This window comes from Amphiura filiformis, chromosome 7, assembly GCF_039555335.1.
Source record: "Amphiura filiformis chromosome 7, Afil_fr2py, whole genome shotgun sequence".
Taxonomy (NCBI): domain Eukaryota; kingdom Metazoa; phylum Echinodermata; class Ophiuroidea; order Amphilepidida; family Amphiuridae; genus Amphiura; species Amphiura filiformis.
Genome location: NC_092634.1, coordinates 38,670,968 through 38,697,081, shown reverse-complemented (window position 1 = coordinate 38,697,081; position 26,114 = coordinate 38,670,968). Strand labels below are relative to the sequence as shown.

The window sequence follows — 26,114 nt, the reverse complement described above, 5'->3', positions numbered from 1 at the left end:
AATACCTACGTTTTTTTCAGTGGTGTTTTTGGAGAAAAATCTATATCTTCAATACGAAAGGTCAAAACTTCCATATAATGGACAGCTATATACACTTATCATTAGATTTGATCAATTTACTTCGAGAACTTTTAAATTTCAAAAACGGTGTATTATAGCGCGAATTTCAAAAATTAAAATTATTTGGAATCAGGACATTCCTTGTGTTCCAAATAAAATTCGATATGACTGATGTGCTCCCAGGTCCCACAACAATACGGCACGTCGAAAGGAGGGGGCAAAGATTTTTGGCACGGCCGGGGGGGGCAAGCGATTTGTGGTAGACCATTTTGAGAATTGACCACCCCGGGGTTCACATGATTAATGTGCAGCCCCAAAAGGGTGGTTGCGATTTTGGTAGAACATAAATAGGCCTTAGGGGGCTATCATTTTATTAGGAAGGAAGGTCCCAAATTTACAAAAGGTCGGTGTCAATAAAATTGCAACCGCCCCCTATTTCTGCAACAAACATTTAATGCCCGCCCCCACCAACGATACAGCTTACCCCCTAAAATTGTATTAAATAAACACACTATCTGTGGTCATCTTGTGACTCCCTACATTTTGGTCGTCAAACATTTTATGACCCCCACCTATTTTTTTTTTCCAAATATTTATGAACCCCCTCGTATATTTGGGACCCCCCCCCGACTCCGAAGAAAATGGATAGCCCCGTAACATAATAGTTACACTGTCCCCCTCCCCCCTTTATATACGATCGTAGCAATATTTTGGTTAACTTACTTGCCCAAAAGATGGAAGACTTGTTTTCTTCCCTGCAGTATATTTGTCAGTGTTGGTTGCGCTCCTCTTACAGTATCATAGCCAACGCAACAGTCGTACATTGCTGGAACTGAATTATTATTTAAAAAAAGTATGTACATGAAAGGAGAATATTTTTAATAGGTTTTATAATAAGGACTAAATAGTAAGTAATAAAATTAGCAATAGAATTAGCAATTAAGTAATAACATTAGCAATTTGAATTGCTAATTTAATTTTAATTGCTAATTTAATTTTAATTGCTAGTTTAATTTTAATTGCTGATTTATATTTTTTTGGAAGCTAAAGCTTCATAATGTAAACCTATAATACGTATATACGATGCAATGTTGAAAGGCAACGTCGCATATGGAAAAACATTATATAGGCCTAACCGCAAAATGTTTTTTTTTCTACACAATGGATTGTACGAAATGCACTCTGCGTGCTAGCCATAGGCCTACGCTTCAACGGAAAAAAGTTGAAGTTTTGAAATATTTTCTCAAAATATCAAGATCTATCTTAAGAACTACTGAACCAATACTAGGCTTGTTTGTACTCATTTTAATGCATTTTTCAAGTTGATTCCAAATATGGTCATGAAAATTCAAATTTCTGAAATGTTTGAATTTTTTGATTTTTTTTTTTAATGTCGTCTGCAGTCGACACCCGCGTGAAAAGAGTTAATCGATAACCGCCTTTCGCGTGTTAACAACGTGTTTTCTGCATTAAATATTATTAACATGTAATAGGCCTATAGCATAATTATAATACTTGTAGTAAAAAAAACCATCAAAGGTTTTTGGGTTCTGTAAAGAGCCATTTTATGTGCACGAGAACCTTTGTAGGTTCTACAGAGAACCCTTTAAAATAATTCCTTTGTCACTTTTTAAAGGTTCTGAAAAATGGTTCTTTGTAGAACCAACAAAGCTGATCATAGAACCTTTTGTTTGGTTCCTTTTAGAACATTGTTTTCTACAACCATTTTGGAAGAAGGTTCCATATACAGGACAAAATAAATTCTAAGTCGAACATTTTTCTAAGAGTGTGTTTTAGTGTATGGGTTTATTAGAAAACCAAAGAATGTGTCTTAGTTGATATGCGTGTATATTGGCAATATACGCTTACACAATACACGAAATTGAAAAATATGAATGTAAACATTATTCTACATTGTTGGTCCAAAGTATATAAAAGTATATAACAATGTTTATGTATATCTAACTGTGACGTCAGTTTGGGGGAAACTCGGATTGAATTTCAAAAAATGAAGATCTACGAAGGCATGTAATTTCTTTTAATTTTGACCTGTTTAGAAATATTCACCAAAAATGGTTGAAAATGCCCAGTTGAGAAAATCATAAAGAACATGATTTTGACCCAAGCATGTCTTACTCATGCACGTGTCTAATGGTACGGCCATTTTGGTGAACATTTCTAAAAGCTGTCAAAATTTAAAAAAAAATATCTTGAAAAAAATTACTAAAGAAATATTTTTTATGTTGTGGGTCAAAAATTAGCAGTATTAAAATGAGCCCCAAAAGTCTCATAATTCCAGGGCTAACACCAGCCTTAATAATCTATTCACTTTTACCATGTTTACCACACAGCTAGCTTTAATATTATATTTTAGCAGGTTTAGGCGTAGGGCCTACTTCACCCTTAGTCCTATGATATCAGGACCAGCTACATGGTTCGAATCCAGCCTGTTACTAAACAAACAAACAAATAAAAATAGAATGAAGCAACCAAAGTTACCTCCGTTTCCTTTGAAGCCATCGATGCACATAGTGAAACCTTTGGTCCTGGGTAAGAGATGGTGCTTAAGAGGTTCGATTCCTTGTTTTCTTGCAAACTCGATACTTTTTTCATGTTTGGCTTGAGTGAACCTTGTACCCTCACAAAACAACAGGGTCTAAAATAAAGGATAAAGGTTGCGGAGTATATAGATAATGTAATAACAACAACAACAGCAACAACAACGATAAAAATTAAAAATCATAATTAAAAAAGTAAATGAGATATTTCAATTTTTTGTTTTGATTTTGAAAGCATTATTAGTCAAGTTGCATAAATAGTGCAAAAAATTGGCTCAAATTTTGGTAAATTTATTGTGCTGCAAAAGGGCTTACATCCACAAAAGATGTGATATAAAATAAATAATAAAATAAATAGGAAGGCTTGAAAATTGTACCAAACCTATTCTTTTAGTTTTTATTCATCAACACTTTATCCAAAACCAAAATGAATCAAATCGAACAAGTAATAATTGCACAATTACAAAAGCTGTTTTTCTCAAAAAGTCAAAAAGTGGATGTAAGCCCTTTTGCAAATCAGCTCTACTGTCAGTATATAAATTACAGATTCATGTAAAATGCCTTAACTATATGCATCTTTCGGATGAACCACTGGCAGGCTATGTTAGCACATCTATGACAATGACAAAGGTACCAAAATGTTAATTTTGATTATTTTTACGATCGTTCGGATGAGCAAATCACTGAATGGGCCTTTAGGGGTGGGGTATGAACGTTTGGACAGTATTTATTTTGGGACATTAGAGCACATCAGACATATCGAATTGCATTCTGAATACGAAGAATGTCATTCTGATATCAAATAATTTTGATTTTTGAAATTCGCAATTTAATACACATTTTATGGCAAATCATTAAAATTGATATTTTTGATATTTAACAGTACTTGAAGTAAACTTTATAAATCTAAATATTTATACTTAAAGTGTATGTAGGTGGGATGAAAAGCCGACGATCAATTTAAAATTTTGACCTTTCGTATTGAAGATATGGATTTTTTTCCCAAAACTCAAAAATAAGGTCTTTTTGGGAAAAAAATCCATATCTTCAATATGAAAGGTCAAAATTTTCAATTGACCGTCGGCTTTTCCTCCATGCTACATACACTTTAAGAATATATCAATAGATTTATATAATTTACTTCGAGGACTGTTATATATCAAAAATTTGAAAAATATTAAATTTTTATAATTTGTCATAAAATTTGTATTATATTGTGATTTTCAAAAAATGAAAATTATTTGATATCAGAAAGACATGCTTCGTATTCAGAATGCAATTCGATAGGTCTGGGGTGCTCTCATGTCCCACAAAAAATACTGTCGAAACGCAATAAACGCTCATTTTAGATCCCTTAAGGCAGACGTATAATATTTGATAAACATATCGAGGGCTTAGAACAAGAACTAGCTATGTCCACAATTACATGTTACTCATTTCGGCAACAAATGGACAGTTAATTATGCCCTCTATAATATAATGTAAGTGACTTTGGGGTATGTGCATGGTCACTTGCATGCGTCTAACTAACCATGCTAACTGTTTAAGTGACCATGCATATACCCCAAAGTCACTTGCATTTATTATGGAGGGCAGAATTAACCATCCATTTGATGCCGAAATGAGTAACACGTAATTGTGGACATAGCTAGTTCTTGCTCTATAAGCCCTCGATATCTATGTTATTTAATCTAGTCCCATTCTATTTCCAGTAATGTTTTTAAACATTCGTTAGAACTTAAAAGTTCTAACGAATGTTTGATGACGTAAAATCGATACGTATAATAGTGGTAGAAATATATTTTCGATTTTACGTCATCAAACATTCGTTAGAACTTAAACAAGTACTGGAAATAGAATGGCAATAGATTAAATAACGTAGACATGTTACGTCAAATATTTTACGTCTCCTTTCCCACCCGCCTTAATTACTTACCACACACTTGAGTGGGTATTCGCCGTAACTTTGGAAGCCTTTGATGAGAGATTCTCTGTCTTTGGTAAAGTCCCTTTTCACAAATATAAATTCCAGGAATAGAAACGACCAGCCAATGAACGGAATGTAACGAGATTCGTTTTTAACTAGACTCTTGCAGCTCTGGAAAGAAGAATGAGATGAATGAATGAATGAATGGGTAAAACAACAAATGAATGACCGTAAATATACTGAATGAGTAACCCATGTAGGTACGTTGAAGAAGATAATAAAACAAACACTATAACGGCATGCTCTAAAGACATTAAAATGTGTTTAGGCAATACAATACACATGATACATTTAGGTAAACCTCGGTGAGTGCAACGTATATATGTATGTAAACTTAGTCTACCAAGAAATTAATATAGCAGATGAATGACTGACTGACTGAATGAATAAATAAATGAAACTATATGAAAGAACTTGTGAGAAAGAAAGAAAGAAAGAAAGAAAGAAAGAAAGAAAGAAAGAAAGAAAAAAAATGAAAAATGAAAGAAAGAAAGAAAGAAAAAAAAAAAAAAAAAAATGAAAAATGAAAAATGAAAGAAAGACAAGAAATGGTTCATTAGGCAATTATATAAATATCCTATATTATGCAAATGACATGAGGAAACAAGTAGAACAGCGTAAACACAAACCTACATACCACACGTGGGGGTGTACTGTACGCACCCCACACCCTACCACCACCCCTACCCAGCGACCCAGCCCACTCCACACACCACCCACACGTACTACACACGTACACCCACCCCTCCTCGTCCTCAACGCACCCCAACCCCGTTGGCACCAAACACACGTATTAGGTTTGCAGGGCACCAGCATAGGAAACACTTGTATTGTAAAAGTAAACACATGATCTGTTTAATTCCCCGGGGGGCACTCAACTTTGGAGGTGACGCGTATGTAGGGCTGTTAAGACCCCTTTTTCAGCATCGCTGTCACCCAAAGACCCCATATTTTTTACGAACACATGCTCGCTCCGCGCTCTGTCACCCGAAGACCCCCTATTTTTCCATTTGATCTGTCACCCAAAGACCCTTAAAAATTCAATTTGAATTTGAACAGCAACTTTCATTTATCACTGATTTTGTTACTTATTTTGAAAAAATAAAGAAATTTGAAGCCATTTAGAACTAGAAATTCGATTTTTGAGGTTTTTGTGGCGCTGTTTTGGTTCTCACCCAAAGATTCCATTTAAAAAAAGGTCATGTTCTCACCCAATGACCCCATAATTTTTACATTTTGCTCTCACCGAATGCCAAAAATCATGCTCTCACCCAATGACCCCATATTTTTTACATGTTGCTCTCACCGAATGCCCCTTAGTGCGAAAGCGCCAGCCCTACACCTATATCCATTTCAAATTGAAGTGCCCCCCCCCCCGGGTTTAATTCATGCATGATATACATGGTGTTATTAAACTGTTAACACGGCACTCCGGAAACTGGAGAGACAACAGTACTAGCGAGTTTGCATTTTTACTGAAAAAGTTGTGTATAGGCCTAATAGTAATGCCTGCTGTTCAGAAGGAAAAAACACATACCATGTAAACAGTCTCTCTATTTCTATCTCGCTTGCTCTAATTCATGCATTATTAGAAGGTACTCCGGAAACTGGTAAGACGACATTGAATCTATTGTCTTTGCATCTCACATAATTATAGGTCTTCTAAAACACATCATATAGCACTACTGCCCTAGTGCCCTACCACGGCAAAAGGACCTAACTAACATTTACAAGTCTATGAAGGCTGAGCACAGTTTTAATCAAGTATCCCAAAAAAGATTAATTTTGTTAGGTGGGACAGGTGTAATTAGATAGGCCAAAATCATCATTTCATCAAAAATTAGTTTTTGTCATTTTTAGACACTTAAATGTATGCAGTTTTGATAACATAAAAAAAAATCCGGAAAAATTATGCAAATTGTATAAAAAAAGCGTGCTAATTACAACAAGAATCTATTATTTTCTTTGTTTACGAACCCGTTGCCTTGTGTTTTTCACACATTTGATTTTTTCACCAAAAGTCGACATTTGAAAAAATGCAGCTCCTAAAGTATACCCCCTATAGACCTGAAAGTTGGCAGTTATGTTCTTTATACCATTATCTAGTGCAAGAACCTACTTTGAAATGTTTCTTGGATATTGATAAAATCAGATGACCAAATATGCCAAAATTTGTACACATAAGCTATCATTCCCCCCCCCAAATCATAGGTCTTACACCTCCTACCCTGTCTGATGTTACTGGAAATAGGCTCATGCACTAGATCTTAGCAAGAGCTTTATTTTGACACCTCAAGTGTCTCAATAGGACATTGTATAGTGGAGCCACATTTTTTTGAAAAACGGCTAATATTCGCTAATTAAATATGCAAATTAGCTAATTAATATGCATAAAATTTGAATTGAACCTGTTTTTCTACATTTAATTCTATACCTGTTACAATGAATCATGTAAAGAGTTTCTATGATCTTTCCACACAAAAAAGTGTCAATTACACCTGTCCCACCTTTTGGCATATGGGAGGGCTGACTATCCCCTCAAAGAAAATTCGCACGCACACCCGCCCATCTCCCCCACCCCATACACACACACCCTATAATATACTCACGCCTCATATATAAATAATTTAGATGAACTTATATGATACTGAATGAGTATATACCCATGTAAGTTTTTTTAAAAGATAGTAAAACAAAACGATATGCTCTAAAAGACATTAAAATGTGTTTAGGCAATTCAATACACATGATACATTAGGTAAACCTCGGTTAATGCAACGTATGTATGTAAACCTAGTCTACCATTAAATTACTATAGCAGATGACTACAGGCAGCGTCGCTTTAATGGTATATGAATTATTGACCGATTATATCAACACATTTGCTAATGACGTGGTTATGTATTTCTTTATTCGATTTAGGTATTATCATCTCAGATGTAAAATAGGTTATGCCAGCTTTTACATTAGTTAATATTCATAATGATTAAGTATTTTGCACTGTAACTACTCCATAAATGTTTTTTTAAAGCAAAACTCGACCACGATGGTAGCGAGCAATTATCTGCTTTCTTTATAATAATGTTAATTCTCTGATGATACTCCTCCTCATTATCAGTTGTTATCATCACAATATCCTCTCTTCCTATAAGTCTCCCCCAACAAACACACGTTTTAAGCACGTTATATTTAAACGTGTTACAAACGTGTTTTTGGTTTGGATAAAACATTCTGATAACATTGAAATGTCGGGTTATAACATGTATAAAGGTGATGAAAACGTTTGAAAAATAATAAAGGTGATGAAAACGTTTAAAAATGTTTTATATGCAAAAACACTTTCAACGACATTTTGAAAATGTTGTCTAAATGTTATTGTACAACAGTTTTGCAAACTATTTTGTCCACACAGTATCAGTATGTTAGGATGTTTTGTAGCAATGTTTCAAAAATGTTTTTGAATGTTTTAAAAACGTTTTATGGCCTTTATATAACCAGACATTTAAACGTTTCCTGTTCAACGTTTTGTGTTTGATTGGTTTCTCCTAATATTTGTCTTCCTCCTCCTCAACACGACGACGATGTCGATGATGATGATGATGATGATGATGCTGATGCTGATGATGATGATGATGATAATGATGCATTACATGAACATCATCACCATCGTGATCATGATGATGATGATCATGGTCATCATCATGTTCATCATCAACATCGTCAGCATCATGATGATCATCATCATGATGATCATCAACAACATCATCATCATCATCATCATCATCATCAACAACAACAACAACAACAACAACAACAACAACAACAACAACAACAACAACAACATCATCATAATCCTTCTCTACCTCATCATCATCCCCATCATTTTAGCATATTTCAGCATTATACTAACCTGGAGAAATCCTGCTCTATCCCCGATCATCCATGTTACTATCCAGTCGAGATCATTTCGATGATTGCAAACCATTAATGCATGTTCTTTTCCTACTCGAGGCCAAAGTTCGGGTGTTGCATGGATATGAAGTTCTACCTCGGCCCAATAGTCGCACAGGAATACTACCTCTGTTAATGGAATAAAGTAATCAATTATAAGTGTTGCCTATAAGCTAAGAAATTAACATTAAAACCATAACGTACGAATACGATCTTTTAAAATGAATTCAGTTAATTGTTTTCGAACCTGATTTTCGGCATGATGTTTAAAGGAAGGTGACCTGATATATTTGGAAAATCAAATTCTTTAAAACTTACGTATAACATAAAATGTCACCCCTTTCAAGCACTCATGCAAAAAGAACATGTAAATGTTTTTTGTAAATGTGACTAATTCCTAATGGACTTACCGACATTTATACAGCGTGATATTGGTAGTCTACGGTGTTTTTATTAATGATAATCATCATGATCATGTAATATATTAATTTCAAGTGAACAGTCCTATTTTTCTTATAAACATATTGAAATTAGAAGTTCCAACTCAGTGTATTTCCGAAGATATCATCAAAAAACTGCCTAATTAGTCTCAAATATGGTATACCATATTTTAGACTAATTTTACAGTTTTTTGATGATTTCTTCGGAAATATACCGATTTGGAACGCCAAATTTCAATATGTTTATGAGCAAAATATGAGCTTTCATCTGATACTAAAATCAGCATTTTGTTGATCTAAAGTGGGGGATGAGATTGTCAATCAGGTTACCCACCTTTAATTGGAATCAGCCCAATGTGTAACGTTTGTAGGACAACAGAGCAATTTTGAATTTAAAATTAAGACATTATATCCCCCATAGATCACCACAGTTAACCGGGAATAGGTATATATTAGGCCGTGTAAAATTAATATTTTGGTTCTCGTCCCCTCCCTCCTCAATTTCTGTGATTTGTCAGATTTTTTTTATAGATTTTTCAATTTTTTAGACTTTGGAATGATTTATGAAATCTTCATACATATAAATAAGTTTATTAGAGAACAAGCATCACTTCCAAGTCTTTTTGTGGTACTCTAGGGGTTTATCCTCAGAATCTCACATTTGAAAAAAAAAAAAGGGCCTCATCGTTTCCTCGAGCACTGTTGGAGAAGACCGAAAACTACTGACAATGCTAATTTTACATTGAAAAAACAAAAAAACACAAAAAAAACACCTCCCTCCCTCATCAATTTATGAAAATCCTCTGGACGAGAACCAAAACATTAATTTTATACGGCCTTAAGTGGGTTTTCTTATTGGGGTTTCTTCCACTTTACCTCATTATTATGATTTAAAATCACCAGAAAACCTTACCAACAGTTACAAAAGGAAGCAATGGCCATTTTTTTAAATGCATTTTATTGCTTATATTACACCTATATATACAAGTATCGTTCTTCAGAATTAAAGCATAGCTTAGTTATGTCTCTAGTTGTAAAATGTAATGTTGAATACTTGCTTCCTTAAATTTTCTACATAGAAAGTATAGGACAATCTCTGAAAAACCACGACAAAAGGAAGCAATGACCAAATAATTGCCTATTGTTTTGACAATTTTAGGCAAATTAGCTAACATCTTAAAAGAAAGTTGTTGGTATATCAGGGGTTGGTATTCGATAAATTACAACTAATGAACTTATTAAACCGTCAAATAATCTTAGTATTTTCTTCAATATTAAACAAATCAAAGAAATATATGTTTTTGGCATATATTTCGAGAGCAGGCCTACAAAATTGGTCATTAATTCCTTTTGTCATGGTAGGGCAGAGTAATAGTGTTACTAATAATTATTTCATAAATATTTGGCAAAGAATAATAAAATAAAAATTGGACCGAAATTATGAAAGTTGATGATACGTTTCCTGTCACATACGTTTTAACGAGTGATGAAGTGACTCTTTCATTATTTCATATACCTATATTCCACTGCTCAGTGCTAAAAGTGTGTAGGTGCAGTAGCTGCCCTGTGGACATTTGTTTGTTTGTTTGTTTATTTCTTCTTTATACTGGGTCCATATTCAGGGGAAAATTTAAGTATTCCCCTGTTCCCTGGCCCAGACATTGGCAATTTACACAAAGTATATTGCAATAATCTGCACTTGGCAACTACACATAGCGGATATTGCACTTACCCACTTTTGGCACTGAGCAGTCAAAACAGGGATCTTTATAGACATTTTGTAACAGATTAGGAAAATATTTGAATTTCATATTGTTGTGTAAAACCATGTCAAAACAAGGATTAATGCTTAGATCATATTTACCATCTTTACAGACATTTTGCAACATATTAAGGGGTACTACACCTGCCCAATTTTGTGCCCATTTTGCATTTTTCTCAAAAATTATAGCGCATTGGGGACAAGTAAGATATGTATATTATAGGGCAAGGACTACAACTACTGCACTGGAAATTTTATTTCAGCACAGACAACAGTTGTGGAGTTACAGTCAAAATGAGGGAAACCCAATATTTGATCAATAACTACTTGCTTTGAGTTGCTGAATTTTCAGGTATGTAGTTGTAGTCCTTGCCCCTATAATATACATATCTTACTTGTCACCAATGTGCTATAATTTTTGAGAAAAATGCAAAAATAGGCACAAAATTGGACAGGAGGGGTGTAGTACCCCCTTAAGAAAAGATTTGAATTTTATTTTTATCAAAATGAAAAGAAATTGGCCATTTTTGTAATCACCAGAAACATGATGAAGTACTCCTTAATAATTTCCCATTATTAACCACATCCTCTAGGCTATACCTCCAACTATGACAACTAAGAAAAATGGTTGAGAACCGGAAGGCCATAAGGGCATATTTGGCCGAAATTAAATTTTGGAACCAAAATAATCCTTACAACACTTGGCACCTTAAGGGATCTAAAATGAGCGTTTATTGCGTTTCGACAGTATTTTTTGTGGGACATGAGAGCACCTCAGACCTATCGATTGCATTCTGAATACGAAGCATGTCTTTCTGATATCAAATAATTTTCATTTTTGAAAATCACAATGTAGGCCTAATACAAATTTTATGACAAATTATAAAAATTTGATATTTTTCAAATTTTGATATAATACAGTCCTCGAAGTAAATTATATAAATCTAATGATATATTCTTAAAGTGTATGTAGCAGGGAGGAAAAGCCTACTGTCAATTGAAAATGTTGACCTTTCATATTGAAGATATGGATTTTTTCCCAAAAAGACATAATTTTTTTTGGTGTTCTGGGAAAAAAAATCCATATCTTCAATACGAAAGGTCAAAATTTTCAAGTGATCGTCGGCTTTTCATCCCACCTACATACACTTTAAGTATAAATCATCAGATTTATAAAGTTTACTCAAGTACTGTTAAATATCAAAAATATCAATTTTTAATGATTTGCCATAAAATGTGTATTAAATTGCGAATTTCAAAAAATCAAAAATATTTGATATCAGAATGACATTCTTCGTATTCAGAATGCAATTCGATATGTCTGATGTGCTCTAATGTCCCAAAATAAATACTGTCCAAACGTTCATACCCCAGCCCTTAAGATTGTATACTGTCATATAAATCATGGAAGTACTATAGCTATATAGCCACAGAAAATGTTATCAGCTAGCCCTAATGGAAAGAGAGGCAGAATGCATGGAAAGAGAGGCAGAAGGTCTTAAATAAACATGATAAATACGAAATAAATAAATAAAAAGCTAGTTTTTTTCGGGCATGAAATACAAAAAAGGCCTTAAGCACGTTAAGTAAAAAAAAACCGCCTGTATGATCATTACATGGCTTTTGCACTTAGAGCCTTCTGGTTCTCACCCCTCGAAACGAGCAGCAGGGCATGTAAAACAATCTTCCAATGTTGATTTTTTCCCATCTCAATTTTGACCTTTTTAAAATTTTGAAAGCTTTAAGGTACTACACCCCTGCCCAATTTTGTGCCTATTTTTGCATTTTTCTCAAAAATGATAGCGCATTGGTGACAAGTAAGATATGTATATTATAGGGGCAAGGACTACGACTACTGCACTAAAAATTCAGCAACTCAAGGCAAGTAGTTATTGATTTATTGATCAAATATTGGTTTTCCCTCATTTTTGACTGTAACTCCACAACTGTTGTCTGTGCTGAAATACAATTTCCAGTGCAGTAGTTGTAGTCCTTGCCCCTATAATATACATATCTTACTTGTCACCAATGCGCTATAATTTTTGAGAAAAATGCAAAAATAGGCATAAAATTGGGCAGGGGTGTAGTACTCCCTTAAGATTATTGCTTTAAGAATAAATTACTACTGAAGCCCCTTTCCTTTTTTAACTGTTAAAATTTATCATTACTTTGATAATTTTTTTATCATTAATTACTATTGTCGCATTTTGCATTGTATAACTTGAATTTAAATTTTCTCTCCCCATATGCATGCTGCATGCCCGGGCTGCATGCACACACCCCGCCCGAGTCCACCCCATCCGGGCTCCCATGCCCCTACACATAGGCCTATATCTGGATATCTGAGGAGACCAGTAAAGTTGAATGTGCCATTCAAAATATTATAAGTAAGCTTAATAAATTACATTACAGTGGCGGCGGCACGGGGGGATTCCCCGGTCAGAACTCTTGCCCTCCCATACCCCAGTAAAACTCGAAATTATGAGAACATTTCCGCTTTTTGTGGCAATAGGCCTACTGTACAAAAATTGTTACCCCCCCCCCTCTCGAAAATTCACTTTCCCCTCCCCCACCCCAAAACAATTTCTGTTACCGTCACTGTGACACGCACAATAATAACATACTGGTATAAAATGCCGTTATTAGTATATCGGATATATATAGAGATATATATAGCCACGGAAGCGCAATGACCTTACACTGCCCGTGGTTTATTGATTACTATGACAAATCTGCACATGGATAAATTAATGTAAAAGTAAATTTATATCAGAAATAATCGAATTTGTTTTTATATCTTAAGCAATACTTACGTCCCCAGTGCATATAGACGAGATAGCAGTTAAGAAGCCTGTACCATTTCTTGTTAATAGGCCATAAGAATATAGTTAATGTCTGAAGACTACATACGATGAGACCACTCACGACAAATATTAACATAATAATAAATTGAGATATAAGAGAACGCTTGATAAATTCCGGAACAGACATGGTGATGAGGATGAAGATGTTGATGATGATGAATATACAGCTGATGTTGATGCTGGTACTAGGAGCATAATCATAATATATGGGGAGATCCTCTCTGCGTATGCACGGCGGCCACTATAATACGTACTCCTGGGTCAACAGCTGGGTAAATGCATTACGAATGCTGTAATTTTAGAAAAGAGAATCACACCAATACACATGTTTTATTTCGTCCATGTAATCTGCATACAAAAATAATATGATATATTATTGATTGAATCACATGCTCCCACTAGTTAAGGTGGCAGAATGTTAATATAAAATTCTATGCAGTGAGCGGTGAGCGCTGCCCTTGAGCTGATTGCTGGATGACTCACACATGTACTTCTACTTCATATCTGCAGAAGCATATTGCAATTTTTATCTCATATAATCGAATCATGGCTTAAATTAGATAAACACCAACATCCGATTTATACATATCTGAAGGTAAAATTCTGCAGCATAAATTAATTGTTATTAATATTATATCATAGAGTATAACACTAAATATACATTGAACCGTATAAAATTAGAATACCCGATCGATAAAGTTCCATATATTTATTTTTGATATAACATTATTTAATTAGCACGCACGCTTACCGCACACTTAACACTTAGTTAATGAGAAATATATCACCTGCTTTTACAACACGCCCGATTAAACAGGCAGGAACACGTCTTTTAAGTTATTAAGCTTATCAGCACCCAGACGATTGAAATTTCCTGCGTGAAAATTTTACAAAATCTCCCCTTACCTGTCCGTAATTAAATCACAGTCGTATCTAAGGTGCATAGGTCCTAGACAATACCAGCATGACGTTTATAGAGTGTTTATTAGAGACTCTTGATGTTTATCTTGTATTCATCAAGACCTTTGTCCGATTAAGGGTCATGCAAAGTGGCGCTCTCTCTCTCACTCTTTCTCTCGCATAAGCAGCAGAAACAACATATCCCACTGATGGCGCGAATAACACACTGCTAAATGCATTATGAGCTATTGGCAAAACATAGAATGTTTTATAAACCGAATATCAAATTACATTCACGCTATATGGGGTCATTCATTTATTCATGATGCAGTATAGTATCATGTTAACCTATCTTTAGTTTGGTGGAAAAATCGAAACCACATATAAATTGGTTCATGATCATGAGAGGGCACGAGATGTTAAAATTATCCAGCATAATGTCTTGTGTCAGTGCGCAAGCCGCTTGCATTGTGCAAAGTATTAATTTTTACGAGTACATAATTTTCAAAACATTCTACTGCACACCTTTTTTTTTTGTCGTCAAGTTAAGTATCAAGATTTTCTGTTGCTTTTCTTTACAAATTTGTGATAATAATTGTGTATCAACCCCGCATATCATCTTCATACGAACCTTTATTGAAGCAAATTATTTTAATCGTAATAAAATCTGAGGATATTCTATTTTTTTTTTCAATTTTATTCCCTGTTAGATTTGGTAGAAATGGATATTGGTAGAAGTGTAGAGAACAGTGAGTCTACGAAGTGATATCATCTAGATAATACGAAGAATTATATTTTTCACATTGTAGCTATAGTTTAAAAATTTTACAGGAAGGAAAAAAAAGACAAAGAAAAAAAGAAGAAAGAAAACAAGTTAAACAACAACAACAAAGAAATCGTAAAGTGCCTTCTAGCATTTAAGCCTATTATCAATAGAACAGCTGCTTCCTCCGTACCCATGGTAACACTTTTTTGTGGGGAACAAAGCTGAAATCACGTGATTTGTAACGGGTACTGGTGGCCAGTGCAGTGGAAAAGAGCAACATCACTGAACACACAATAAAGCTATTTTTAGCTTATTTTTGTAGTGTGATCAATGTCGACCCGGGCATATTGAATGTACCAAAGTACATTGTTCTATTTATATGTAACACTATACTGCAATGTTTAATTTCGTTCAAATCATGATGCACATATGTCACTCTCTGCATGAAGATGATGATGATTGATGAATGCACGTGAAGCTGGTCTTGTGCATTTAAGGGAAGGAAGAAAAAAAAAAACAATAATAAAACAAATACCGAAATTCAAAACCTGTGCATCCAAATTTTCAGACTGAAATAGGGTCGAGAACCCAGTTTATGCATGGTCTGCACGTTTTGATGCCTCGTTCATGTGTGTAAATAACCCCAAACAGCGACCGGGCTTTGAATAAATATAAGACAAACAAATCAACATGAGCGTCCAAGACTGGTTTTGAGTGACACCCCACGTAAGGACCTATATTTTGATTTTATAGAAGGTACTCCGGAGACTGGTAAGACAACATTACTAGCGACTTTGCATTTCTACCGAAAAAGTCCCGCATAGGCCATATTAATTATGCATATTAGTAGAGAGGCCAAATCGCTTTATGTGCTCTAGTTAAGGTTTTCGTGCATTTTTTAGACAAAGGTACCAGCCGGGTTAAAATTAACCATAAGAGTCTCATCTTTTTTATTTACTCGGCTGGCATTTCTGAAAAGTGACATGAGCTAAAATATTTGGGTTGAAAAATGCAGTTTTGGTGTGATTTTTTCCATTTTTTACCAAAAATGTCAATTATTAAAACAGATATAACTTTGAAAGTTAATATAGTATGAAGAATGTGGAGAATACATGTTACATGTGTATTCAATCAGTATTTGTTAACAAAAAAATTTCTTCTTTATATCTTGATGTAATATTTTGGGTGAGATGCATTATTTTGACGATTTTGTTTAATTTTGACCAAAAAAAAGTTAATTTTACATGGTAAAAAATGGAATTTAAAAAAAATTGAAATAAAAAGTATACCAATTTGGCATTGATATGAATGTGCATATCAAAAAGTCAATCACGACAACTTCCTGAAAACAAATGTTTTTGACCTATGACCTCTTGAAAATCGAAGGTCAAGAAAAAATGATCGCTTTTGGCAGTTTTGCCAAGAAAATTGACTGAAAAATGGCGGAAATTTGGTTGCTATGGTAACTGACCAACATGTGACTCCTGCAACTATCCTGAAATTATATGCAATAAAAACTTTTTGTATCAAGTAAACAATAAAATTGTTGAAAAAATTAGCATTTTTAGCTAAAAATTGCCATTTTTGAGCCAAAATCAAGCATTTTATGCTGACCTTTGATTTTCAAGAGGGCATAGTGCCATGATTCACTTTTTTTATGTACACATTCATATGAATACATTGGTATACTTTTTATTTCAAATATCTTAAATTTGAATTTTTCCCCTGCTTTACCATGTAAAATTCACTTTTTGGTCAAAATTGAACAAAATCACTGAAATAATGCATTTTGCCTCAAATATTTGGTCAAAATATAAAGATGGAATTTTGTTGTTAACAAATATTGAATATGCATGTAACATGTTCATACTTTATTCAATTTCAGCTGTTTTTATAATAGTTGGCATTTTTGGTTTTAAAAAATACAAAAACTGCATTTTTCAACCCAAATATCTTATCCTACGTCACTTTTCAGAAATGCCAGCTAGGTAAAATGAAAAGATCTGGGTGTGCAGATACATTTTAACACCATAAGAAATTTTGTTCAAAAATATTGGACGAAAACTTCAAAATCAATATGTGGCCTCTCTAATTCTTAAATCATAGGACTTGTTATTGCGGCCTTCCTGCTATATGCATATGCATTTACATGTATAAAAGTGGAAAAATCCAAATAATATGTATTTCATGCTGAAATGGCCTATGGTTTTCTGGAAGGCATAAGTAAAAAACTATGGGTCACAGCAATAAGTCACTGGAACTTTTTTAATTCACAGATCCAGCTCAATACATTGACATACATATCTTGTCAAACAAAGTGTCATTCCAAAAAGAATAACGCAAAATGGGCATTTTTGGTTGAAAAAATGATAAAAAGCATGAAAAAAGCATGTTTTAACCCAAATTTCGCCTCATATGTTATGATGAAATATTTTTGTTCACAGATATAAAATATTCATATACCCTCTATTACTCTATTACAAAAATTAAGGTTGCAGTCAGTTTTCTTTTGAAGTTATTTACGCTATTTTGAATTCGACATTTTTGGGTACAAATGGGGAAAAAGGCACAAAAAACACATTTTTAACCAAAATATCTCAGTTCACATCACTTTTCAGAATTGCCAGCCGGGTTAAACAGATAACCCGGCTGGCACCTTTGTCCAAAAATATTGCACGGGACCCTATGTAGCCTTAAAGTGACCTCTCTACTATATTAATTGTTTAGGGTAAGAAACCAAAATACCATTGTGTATAATCGGTCTCCCTCTCTGTCTCTCGCGTATTTCAAAAAATCGAAATTTTTTGACATCAAAACTACATTTATTCAAAATGCAATTTGATGTGTCTGATGTGCTCTCAGATCCCACAAAAAATACCTGAAAACATTGCGATCCGAGCCCTTAAATAAAATCACCATGAATGAATACCTGTATAATTTCTAGTTTATGTGGATGTGAACTATTTTCAGTTGTTCATAAACATGTTCGTGTGTTTAAAAATTTTTACAGAAACCTAAACATTTTTTATTTACAGTGATATGTAGCTGGGATGAAAAGCCAACTTTCATATGAAAATTGTGACCTTTTGTACTGCGAAAAAAAACCACTTTACATATATACATGTAGTTTCCCAAAAGACCAAAATTTCGATATCGCAAATTTTAAAATATCATAATTATTTGATATCATCAATACATCCCTCGTATTCACAATACAATTTGATATGTCTGATGTGCTCTTAGGTCCCACAAAAATACTGTGCACAGGTGGGTGACAGAGCCCTTAAAGTAACATAATTATGTAAATTTTAGCCTACTCGACCAATTTTTCTCACCAAAGCAGAGAGCTCTACACCAAGAAATCACATGAAGGCATCATAATATTTTCAAAAATTACATTTATTTGGGAATATTTTTGATCGTTATACCTATTTGAGATTTTATAATCATGTGTACATACTTCAAAATTATTGACAATAATTATGTCACTCTTAAGCTTAATACAAAAACATCATAACACTGAGTGCATAGTGTAAGCTAATAACAGTTAAAAACAAAGCTGTATATCGCTGAAAAGTGAACAGAAAGCAACTTTCTATCAACAATATTTTCATCAAAAATACGGTAGGATTTTTTTACAAGGGCTCATCTTTATGAATCCTATTTGATTCTCTTGATATGCAGTACAATCTACTTCTACTTGAAGTTAATTGTCAGAATTCATTGATACTCAGTGTATATTTTGAAAATAGTATGCTAATTAATGTAAAGTTGTAAAGTAAAATTTTAATGGTACATTTGTGTACATTCAGACACTTATAAGATTTCACAAATCAACAAGAACAAGGAATGCAATGGATTGATTCTGAAGTAAGCGTTGTGTTGGTCTTACTGCCTTTGGTGACATGGGCCCTGCAGGGTAGAGTATTGGCCAGCTCGCAGTGATTTTTACAGGCTATTGACCCAAGGGCCCATCTTGTCAAGTATTGGGCAATTCCAGATGAAATCCATACATCTCCTATGGAAGACATGATCTTAATCTTCCACACAGGAAGGGGACATTACAAATTGAAATCTACACCCCCTGTGTGGCATATTAAGGTAATGTCTTCCATAGGGGTGTATGGATTTCAACTGGAATAGCCATTGTACACAGCTACTCTTGGATTTCAGGCATTATCTAACTACCTGTCCATTAACATCAGACAAATTGTAAAATTTTAATGTTACACCGGTCCACATTATAACTTAACAAATCAACAACAAAAGTATAAAGTTATGATCGTCTTACTGACTTTGGTGACAAAATTTTATGGCAGCGTATCAGCGGACCAGCTGTGATTTTTACAGGCTTCTGGCCCTAGAACCTGCCTTATTTCAAGCTCTGTACACATAGGCAGCAGAAGTGAGGCCCTAAATTTTTGCAAGGGAGGGATGTCCCCTAAAAACAATTGCCCTGTGCATCAAATTAGTTAAAATTGCAAAATATTGTGCACTTCGTACACACTGGCCCATCAGTTAGCAAAACATAGCTCCATTAGGGGCTAAAATAGTCTGAAATTGAAATTTTTCCAAAAGTTCCAGTAAAACAGGAACAAAATATGCTCTTCCCCGACCCCTATCCCCTAAATCTGAATGCTTCCGCCGCCACTGCCTGTACACATGTTACTCTTGTATTTCAAGCATACTACCTGTCCATTGATTATATGGATGGACAAATTGTTAACATCAGACGAAAACAAAAAAGATATCAATGAAGCTATCCGATGTAAATTTAAGAAAGTGTTGATATAATAATCAATATAAAAACATTAAAATTTACTCTTAAAATTAGAATAGCTTTTAAAAGAAACATATATTCACAGCAAAGTGTATGTAAACAAGCAATTTCATATAGAGTTTAAATGTCAACTACTTCAATTTTCATCACAAAAAACTGCACTACAATGAAAGACAAAGATAAAGACAATTTATCGCGTCTGACGTCACCTGTCAATCAAACTTGAGCACGGTTTGTTTACAAGTGTCGTGATGATGACTTGCTGAACGAGGATGCCTTATTGTTAATTTTGCACCTTTCGACATGCAAACCATCTCAAAAGTTAGGTCTTTATAGTAGGAAACTTTCTTTGGTGAAGGCACCATGTCAACAATGCCTAGAAAAGCTGCTTTTTGCCTTGTAAAAGTACGTAATTTTTCGCCATTTGCTGCTATTCCTTTTTCCCGATCAGCACCAGATAGATCGGTCTTCCTTTTACGCGCTGATTAACCTGTGTTAACCAATCAAGGATCGTAATTGACAGTGACATCAGACGCAATAAATTCTTTTATCTCTGTCTTTAATTATAGTGGTAGATGGTTATTGTCATGGCCATTTTTATCAATTCCTTTTTTTTTGTAGTGCACCACTCTGGATGTGATTGACTATATAGGAACTTTGACATTCTGGCTAAACTCTTAATTATGCTACAATTCATTAAAAGACAAATTAAACCATTTCATGAGCAGCAAAATTTGGAATCACAGATATAATCAAAGCGGTAATAGAAAGACATATATACAAGTTAAGTACAATGAAACAAAAACAAAAAACCTGAGTTTTTCAGACTGCAGCTTACACATATATTCAGCTTAACAGTACAGTATAGTACATATCGGTATAATACACCTTGCATTCATAAGCATAAAACCCCAGGTTGGGTGGGAAGGTAGGTAGGGAAGGAAGGGGGGTGTGTTCCCCCTTTGGTTTATAATACTTGGCCAAAATCATGGGTAATCACCAAGGACATGGAAAACAAGATCAATGCCTTTGCAACATCTTGCTACAGAGTCACGTTAAACATCAAGCGTGTGGATCGGATTCCAAATGAAACCATCTACAATCTGACCAACACCACTCCACTGGTTGCCAGAGTCAAGATTCATCACCTCAAATTTCTCGGCCGTATACTGCATCTTGACGACGACGAGCCTATGAAAGAATATGCCTTTTATATTCCACACATGGGAAGAGGAAACTGGGGCGGCCGCGCACACTGTACTCAGTATGTCCAGCACCTCCTGGGAGATACTGAAGGGATCCTGCAGCCAAACAAAATTGTTTCGCTTGCCCAAGATCGCAATAGTTGGAGAAAGCTTGTAGTAGCCTGCTCTGCAGCCGACTGACGATGATGGACAAAATCAACTAGAAATTTAACTGTCAGTCTATGGTGGAAGGAAGAGATTTCATAGAACGAGTACAGACTCAAAATTGTCTCATGCGTAACACGATCATGATATGGTAAATCTGCCATATTGGTTTGTTTCTCATGGAGAGTATATATTGGACCTCTGGCGTTTATTGGCTCAAGCCCAAAATGGAACTCTAATTGGAATCTTTAAGCCTGAGCATTACAAAGGTTTGCGCATGCATCATCATCATCATCAGTCGGCTGCGGAGTAGGCGACTACAAGCTTTCTCCAACTAATGCGATCTTGGGCAAGCGAAACAATTTTGTTTGCATGCAGCACTTTTTTAGCACAATGTGTTACATGCAGAACGCAAACAACCATACACTTTGAAGCAAAAATAATCTGGAGGTACACTATTTTGCCCTGAATGAGCGACACACAAAAATGGTAAAGTGGTGTTAGCTATACTCCTTGGTTCTACCTCATTGCCATGGATTTGTCAGTCGCAACACATAGTGGTGTAGAGTGAAATATCTGTTTCACATAGTGGAGTAAAGGTTTAGAGCTAGCTGTATCCTATAATAGTTATTCAGTTTAATAGTTTGAACCTTAAACTACCATTTCAAATGGAATTGTGCCACTGAGAGATAACAGTGGATGAGTATCAACTCCATTATTAGTAGCATATCCTTCAAAAATGTTTTGTTCGGAAATATATTTGGTAGTTCACGTACATGTACGCCACTTATGTGTTGCAATTTCGACGTATTTGTATGACATAGTGTAAAACAAAAAGGAACTGTTTGTTCAAATTAAGTTTGAGGGAAATCATTTTAATAATTGACTTCCTGCTCACACTCAAGTACATGTACCATAATGAAACAAGTTTCATATTTGACCCAGTTTTCCCAAGTCATTTCTTGATGCACAACAAATGTGAGAAAACTTTCTCGCAGAAAGTCAGTATTTTTGTAGTAAACTTGAGTAGGTTTGATGGTTGATAAAATTGACTGTTCTATGCAGCCAGTTGTATTTTTTTTATATTAAATTGTTAATTGTTTATACATACCGTATTTGTCGAATAAACGCCCCGGGCGTAACATTTTCCCAAGGGGGGGGCGTTTATTAGAGGTCATTTTAGTACGAAAATTCCGTTAAAATCATTAGGTAAGCTTAAAAGTCACGCTAAAATGACGAACTATGACCTTTTGGCACTGACTTTTGGTTCACTTCGGTTCGGATGCCTGATTTTCGCCATTTATTGCTGCTACTCATGCGACCATGTGAGCAACTTGGTAAGCTTACTACACAAGATAGCATGGAAATATCGAATTTTTGAAACATCTTAGTTGAAAAAAAGTGGTGGGGGCGTTTATTTGAGGGGGGGCGACTATTTGACGAAATACGGTATATCACCTTTTCCCACTAATAAAATCATACACATCACCACCTTATCCCAATATAAAACATTCTCTTTATACATGTAGATTCCTTAGTAAAATTACATCAAACTTTTCATAATAAAATCAATACATAAAAATACATTCATAATCTAAATGCTACAATTTATATATTGAGTAAATGTGACATGATCTGATCCATGGGGGCAAAGGAGGCATTTTTGAAATTGAGTTAACTGTAATTATTACATTAACATAGAATAGGCTATCATTTACTGAAAACACCAAAGGTGTAGCATACTTAGTTCTAAAGTTATGAAGTTTTTCGATGTCTATTTTCTTTATGTATTTCATTATTTTTTTACTCCATATTTTTACCTTTACCTCAGTTTCCAATTTGCCGCCTTTGGGCCCCGTGGACCAGATCGTGTCACAAATAAAGCATTGTTACAATAATTATATTTTAAACAGATTTGATGGGCTATTCCAGAAATTATGTACACCCCACCAGAAGATATGGGATTCCTGAATTTTTTTACACCATTTTATGGCAGGAATTCCCCAAATAAATTTTGTTTTCTTGGAGGGAATTCCCAATGTGTTCCATGTTGTGAGACATAAACCTAAGCAACACATGTTTTAGCTATTGTATCAAGGCACAGGATACAAATTTCCAGATTTTATCTCTTGACCTAAGCAAGGGCCAGGAGGAAACTTGTTGCATTGATAAGTGGTCTTCGCTTTTTTCTATTTTTAGTTAATCTGTTCGTCCAATTTTACCATGTGGGAATTCCTTTATTTGTTCGGCAAGATTATTTTCTCGGGGGGGGTAAATAATTTCTGGAATAGCCTGATACCCTTTGTCTGTATACAGTTTGTCAAATAACATGAGCATTTCATTTGTTCATATCAACTTTAAAAAAAAAATTATATCACTTTTTCTTTTTTGTATCTAAGGTGTACTTGGTAAATATTTGGCAATTATTACATCACAAAATGTGTGCTGCTAATCAAGAGTAACTTAGTACTCACTTTATTCTTTTCCTCTTCTCTAGGACATGCAGTTCAGGGAGTTGTCTTTTACTTCTAATCTTACCCGTTTTACACAAATTAGACTATGGCACAGTCTTAATTATATTTATTTAAAATTTACCCCTTTATCCGGGCCCTAGCATTTTTGAATTGTGTCCTTAAGTTGGGCTTGCAGTATTGGGCAAATCCTTGACATTCCATTTTCTACTTTCAGCACCGAGTTGGTTTTGTTCAAATGTTACTATCATTATTATGGATATTCACCATCAACATATACATGTATCAAATTTGGTCAGTGGCCTCAACAACAATACCAATCTCAACTAATAATGTCAAAATGTGTCTTGCTAGTGAAATTAGCACTTAAGCACCTACACATGTATAGCCACTCAAAATAAGTGCGGTTTTTAATAGCTTGTCTATTCAAAAGCGTTTTTGTCACCATGGGGTCTTCCTGTTGGTTTTGTTTTGGCTGGGTTTTTCTCTATGTTCGGGGGGAGTAAGGCAGGTTGTATTAATTGCCCCAGCTCAAGCCATATCAGTAACGTCACCCTTGTGAGGTAGTAACTGCGGCGGGGCTATTCCCCTTCTTGATTGGCTGCCTTACGACCTTGCCAGGCTCGGACCAATCAGATCTCTTGTTAGTGAGCGTCTGGTACTTCGCGGTTTTTTCCCTTTCCATCTCATTCACTTTTTCGGCTGGAGCGCCCTCTGAGGACAAAATGGTTGACCGTGTTCTACACAGTGAATTTCTAGAATGAATAACAAACTGCTTATGAAGTAGGCTATTATTTGGCTTCAAAGTGATGTCAGCGTATGCTCCAGTATGTGTAGTATTAAATCGTGCACAAAGGACTGGCGTGTTTACACATAAGATCAAAGGTGGTACATCTGTACATTAAATACACTAAGTAACTGTGACAAAGTACTGACATCAGTCACTCTTTCGAGGAAGCCAAATGGATTTTATACGAGAACCTTAATCCTCATAACGTCCATCATGTATAATGTATTTCTCTGCATTTTTATATTGCATTCACCTTTTTGAGGGGGCAGTCCAAATTGTGTTTTGTTTTTATTTGGCATGGCATATCCTTTGATTCCTTTAGAAACAAGACAATAAATTTTTTTTTTAAAGCAGACCAACTAACCAAACAATTTGTTTGGCATGTTACACCAAACAGACAATGATTTCAAATTTAACTGCACTGATAATACGAGTTGACCATTGCGTTTAACCAGGTGTATAACTTGAGAAACTTACAAAGCCAACCGACCAACCAAACAATTTGTTTGGCATGTTACGCCAACCAACAATTATTTTTCATGGCCAATATGTTCTTGCAGTAACATTGAAATTTGAGTCAATTGGGTGCTTTGTTTCACCCAAAACCTTCTTTGATCCTGACTTTGGGCCACATTTTAGTACATGGATAAAATCATATACAAACCTCCTACAAATCTCCTATAAGTTGTTATTAACTAGCACTTTTTGTATACAATATGGCAAAAAATGATTTCAAAGTAGTACGAGTTGAATGTTGCATTTAACTGGGTGTATAACTTGAAAAACATACAAAAGAAGCACCTATATGAGTACCATAACACACAACAAATGAACAAAAATATAGTAGTTAGTAAAAACTAATTCAACTGAAAATATCTGTAATTATTTGGTTTGCATATTTTTGGTACAGGTCTTCTATCTTTTGAACGAAAATTGAATCACAACTTTTAAGTTTGCTGTAAACAATAAAAAGTATGACTGTTATGTTTAAATTATTTAAAGCACCTCTCTGTTATCAGTGATAATCATTCATTTCTATGGCAACCGGAATTGACTGACATCATCTCTAACTTAAATGTGAAAGTTTTGTTTTATTGCACTTACCAATATAATTAAACTCATTTTGTTGGGTGCATTACATAGTGATGGATGTCAAACCCAGGGTGCATTACATAGTGACAGATGTTGATCACAAATTTATCATAAAACGGGCATGAGGAAAATGTTGAGTAGGTAAATTGTATTGGGCATAGATTATAAACTTGCCATTAATGTTCAGCAATTCATGTGTCTATTAAAAGTAGACCCTTGAAAGATATTTTCAAAACGTACATCTCACATATGTTGTGAATACTCTCAATCATCTGGGAATCATACAATGAGAGAATGATTTCAATCTATTCAATTAGATTAATCCACATACCTTGGAGCAAACA

The 26,114-nt window shown here is 34.6% G+C and overlaps 1 protein-coding gene across 1 annotated transcript in view; it reads right to left on the bottom strand.

The window, feature by feature from the left end:
- LOC140157835 (uncharacterized) overlaps positions 1-14,841 on the bottom strand; it is a 39,784-nt gene extending 24,943 nt beyond the window's left edge. Inside the window, exons 1-6 of the mRNA XM_072181083.1 lie at positions 14,529-14,841; positions 13,572-13,912; positions 8,516-8,685; positions 4,555-4,716; positions 2,560-2,716; positions 784-892 (exon numbers count right to left, since the gene is read on the bottom strand). Of these exons, the coding sequence (XP_072037184.1) occupies positions 784-892; positions 2,560-2,716; positions 4,555-4,716; positions 8,516-8,685; positions 13,572-13,749 (776 nt within the window). The 5' untranslated portion in view covers positions 13,750-13,912; positions 14,529-14,841. The remainder of the gene's footprint in view (positions 1-783; positions 893-2,559; positions 2,717-4,554; positions 4,717-8,515; positions 8,686-13,571; positions 13,913-14,528) is intronic.
- Positions 14,842-26,114: the final 11,273 nt, after the last annotated feature.